Here is a 3,270-nt window from a genome sequence, read left to right on the forward strand (position 1 = left end):
AAAGAGCCGGATCTCTAAAATCCCATCATTTGTTGTGACATGATGGAAACATGTTCAGTGGGAAAATGCTTGTTTGTCTCTCCAGCTGGAAAGCCCTACTGATACTCCCACTCTTACTGTTGAAAATATGACAGAAATGTTTGGACTTGTAAAACAACAAGGACATTTAAACAGTTGCAGATTTTCTTTTTGTCAGCATTTAAATAATTACTTACTCTCTATATCTCCTACAAATGTTTCCTGCTCCCACAGGCTCCGTCTTCTACATAGCTGGGGCTTTCTCCTTCGAACAGGCCGGACATACTTGTAAAAATCAGGGAGCTGAGATGGCATTGATCGGCCAGCTTTATGCTGCCTGGCATTTCCATAACTTTGACCAGTGCGATGCCGGTTGGTTAAAAGATGGCAGTGTTCGGTTTCCCATCAGTAACCCCAGGGAGCGCTGTGGAGGCATTCCAGAGGCAGGAGTACGGTCATTTGGATTCCCAGACAAGAACACACATGTTTACGGGGTCTATTGCTATAGGTAATCCAAAAGCACGAGCAAGAAAGACAGAGAGACCTGAGAGACCACAATACATGTGTATACAGCTTTATATACCAAAAGATTGTCCCAAATAAGAAAGTTCATATCTGAGGCTACAGACACGTTGCACTATTGTTATTTTCAACATTATAGTAAAGTAACTATGAGTGGGTATAATAATGATTAAAAATAACTAAAAGAATGAAAGTTCAAGGAAAGTTCAACAACTAGTAGATTGCAGGTAAATGTTATAAAATAATGTTTATATGCACAATCATCTATCACTAAGCCTTTAATAATAACAGCTCTGCAAACACATGTGTCTATTTAACATAACTCTTGCTTTTATATGAGCATACTCTAATGAGAATAAACACAAAGGATAAACTGATTTATGTGTAAATTAATGACACATAATTTAATTTACTGAATAAAAAGATGACCTGTTATCAGTTTGGATGTTTTTGTATATTTTTTTCCTTACTTTCCAAAAATATCTCAGCTGCTGGAGCCTCTGTCCTTATTTATCATAGAGTGCCTGGATGTAGCCTAACTTTAAAATACTCATTTTTGACATGAATCTAGATGCCATCAGTCGTTGGAATATAAATGAAGAAAGGAGTAGCCTCTTTCTAAACTGCACAGATAAGGTCATGATGTCAAGTTGTTAATGATTTAAAGTAGCAGCAACCAGTTAAATTGCAGTTTACTGTTAAGTTTTCAGTTTCAGTTTAGCTGCTAGGTTTCAATGTGGGTCCAAGGGTGCAAGGGAAAGCTTCCTGCCTCAACAATGCATTGAAAGAAAATATTAAAGCAAGGAGGGACTTATTTAATGAGCCTTGCAATAGAAGTTAAAATAACAGGAATTATACATTTTTACACATATTTATGAAAAATATATAAAATAAAATAAAATATAGCAGTGATCTGCTTTCCTATTAAATCTCTAATGAGTACCGAGACAACCTGGTAGCTTTATCCGTTTGTCTACATGAAATTTCTCTGATTTCAGGGTTGGTACTTTCCCTCATCTAAAGAAATACCAAAATTAAAGGGAATCACTGATGTCCCCTTCAAGAAAACGTTAACATAGTTTCCACATGGTGTTTAAATCAGTTTGACATGTTAGAAAACAAAACAAACTGCATCTGATTAAATCTGGAGCTAGTGTGACTCACGCTTTAATGTGACCTTATCTACATGTAAACTGTATCTATACATTCTTAAGAGATATAAAAAGAAATTTCCAAAGAAGTTCCCACCTCTTCCTCTTATCTCTGCCTTCCAGCAAGAAAACAACAACAGATGAACCAGTCCTGTGAACACAGAAGAAAAGGAAGAGCCCAAACAAAAGGGTTACTCCAGGACAGTTCCACTGTCCTGGAGTAACCCTTTTGGCCCACAACATATTACCCACAACATAATCGTGTTTCACCTTTATTAAAGGTGGCCCACAACATATTACTCCATATTGTTTGGATCAATGGATAAATTTGTCTTTAGTGTACGCTATGGTGGGCAATCCTATGGCTACAAATGTGAGAAACTCTTAAATATTCACACTGTTTTTGAGACATAACGTCTTTAGCAATAAACCACTTGACAACAACGCTGATCGTGTTTGGGGTTTTTTTTGTTGCTTTTTTATGTTCACTGTATTTAATGTTGTGGTTAGTTTCATTTGCTATTATAACTAATATTACATGGAAGATATTTCTCAGTTGCAAGATTCATCAAGTTCAAATATTGTATCGCAAAATATACAGTTGACTCACTGTCAAGTGAGTAGCCAAGTCTAAGCAAAGAATTTCCAAATCTTCGTTGCAATCTTGCTTGTTGTGTTGACAATTTAATCACATTGTCTAAAGACTAAAACTACACATTGCCTTGACTTACCATTTTTAAGTTTGCTTTTCAAGCCCACACATTTTTTTGTAACCTATAAGGATCTTGCTACAGAGTATACCACATAATTTCCGTTTATCTGAGATGCACTGCAATTTGAGATCTACTACCCACTTTCAGTGAAAACAGAACGCACATGAAATCCCTTTTTTAATAAAGGTGAAAGGTGAAACAAGATTGTGTGTTTGGAAATCAGCAAAGTTATAGCAGCTTCAAGAGCAATTTATAAAAGTAAAAAAATGTGTCCATTTAATGAGCAGTTACATGCTCTTTCTCCCAGTAAAGAAGCATTGTGCTATATTAGAACAGAATAGCAGCACTTCCTCGAGTGCAGCTACTCTAAGACCTCATTTGAATTTCTTTGATCGTTAGATATGTGTGAGCTATCTTAGGTTTGACACATCAGGTGGAGTTTTCAATATTAAAATTCACAGAAAACCTTCACTCTTAAAGAAAAACAAGAAATCCATCAGACTGTAAGAACAACAGATTTTAGTGAATGTCAGACCAGCTGATGCTGACAATCAATTCACACTTTGCTACATTTAACACCTATCAGAAACTCATCAAACTATCATGAACAGCAGTTTGTTACAAATATGTTAAAATTACAGTGTGTGGTAGCAGCAGTCAAATTCAAGAATTCAACATTGTCAACAGGTTGATTTCAATGTCTGCTATCGTCACCTAAAACACAACAAAGGCCAGCTACAGAACGGCTGATTGTGAAAGTAAGTTACATCAGTAACAGTGTTACTAAGTCATAACTGGCTACAGTTACTGGTTCATAAATATACCTTGATCTCTTAGCCGCCCATATCGTATCAACAGCTTGGGTC

General features: G+C 36.1%; 1 protein-coding gene across 1 annotated transcript in view; it reads left to right on the top strand.

Annotated features, from left to right (window-relative positions):
* LOC102292850 (hyaluronan and proteoglycan link protein 2) overlaps positions 1 to 3,128 on the top strand; it is a 7,246-nt gene extending 4,118 nt beyond the window's left edge. The window contains exon 6 of the mRNA XM_005944360.3: positions 253 to 3,128. Within this exon, the coding sequence (XP_005944422.2) occupies positions 253 to 530 (278 nt within the window). The 3' untranslated portion in view covers positions 531 to 3,128. The remainder of the gene's footprint in view (positions 1 to 252) is intronic.
* Positions 3,129 to 3,270: the final 142 nt, after the last annotated feature.

This window comes from Haplochromis burtoni, unplaced genomic scaffold (assembly GCF_018398535.1).
Source record: "Haplochromis burtoni strain Fernald_Lab_line unplaced genomic scaffold, NCSU_Asbu1 Contig_352, whole genome shotgun sequence".
NCBI classification, from domain to species: domain Eukaryota; kingdom Metazoa; phylum Chordata; class Actinopteri; order Cichliformes; family Cichlidae; genus Haplochromis; species Haplochromis burtoni.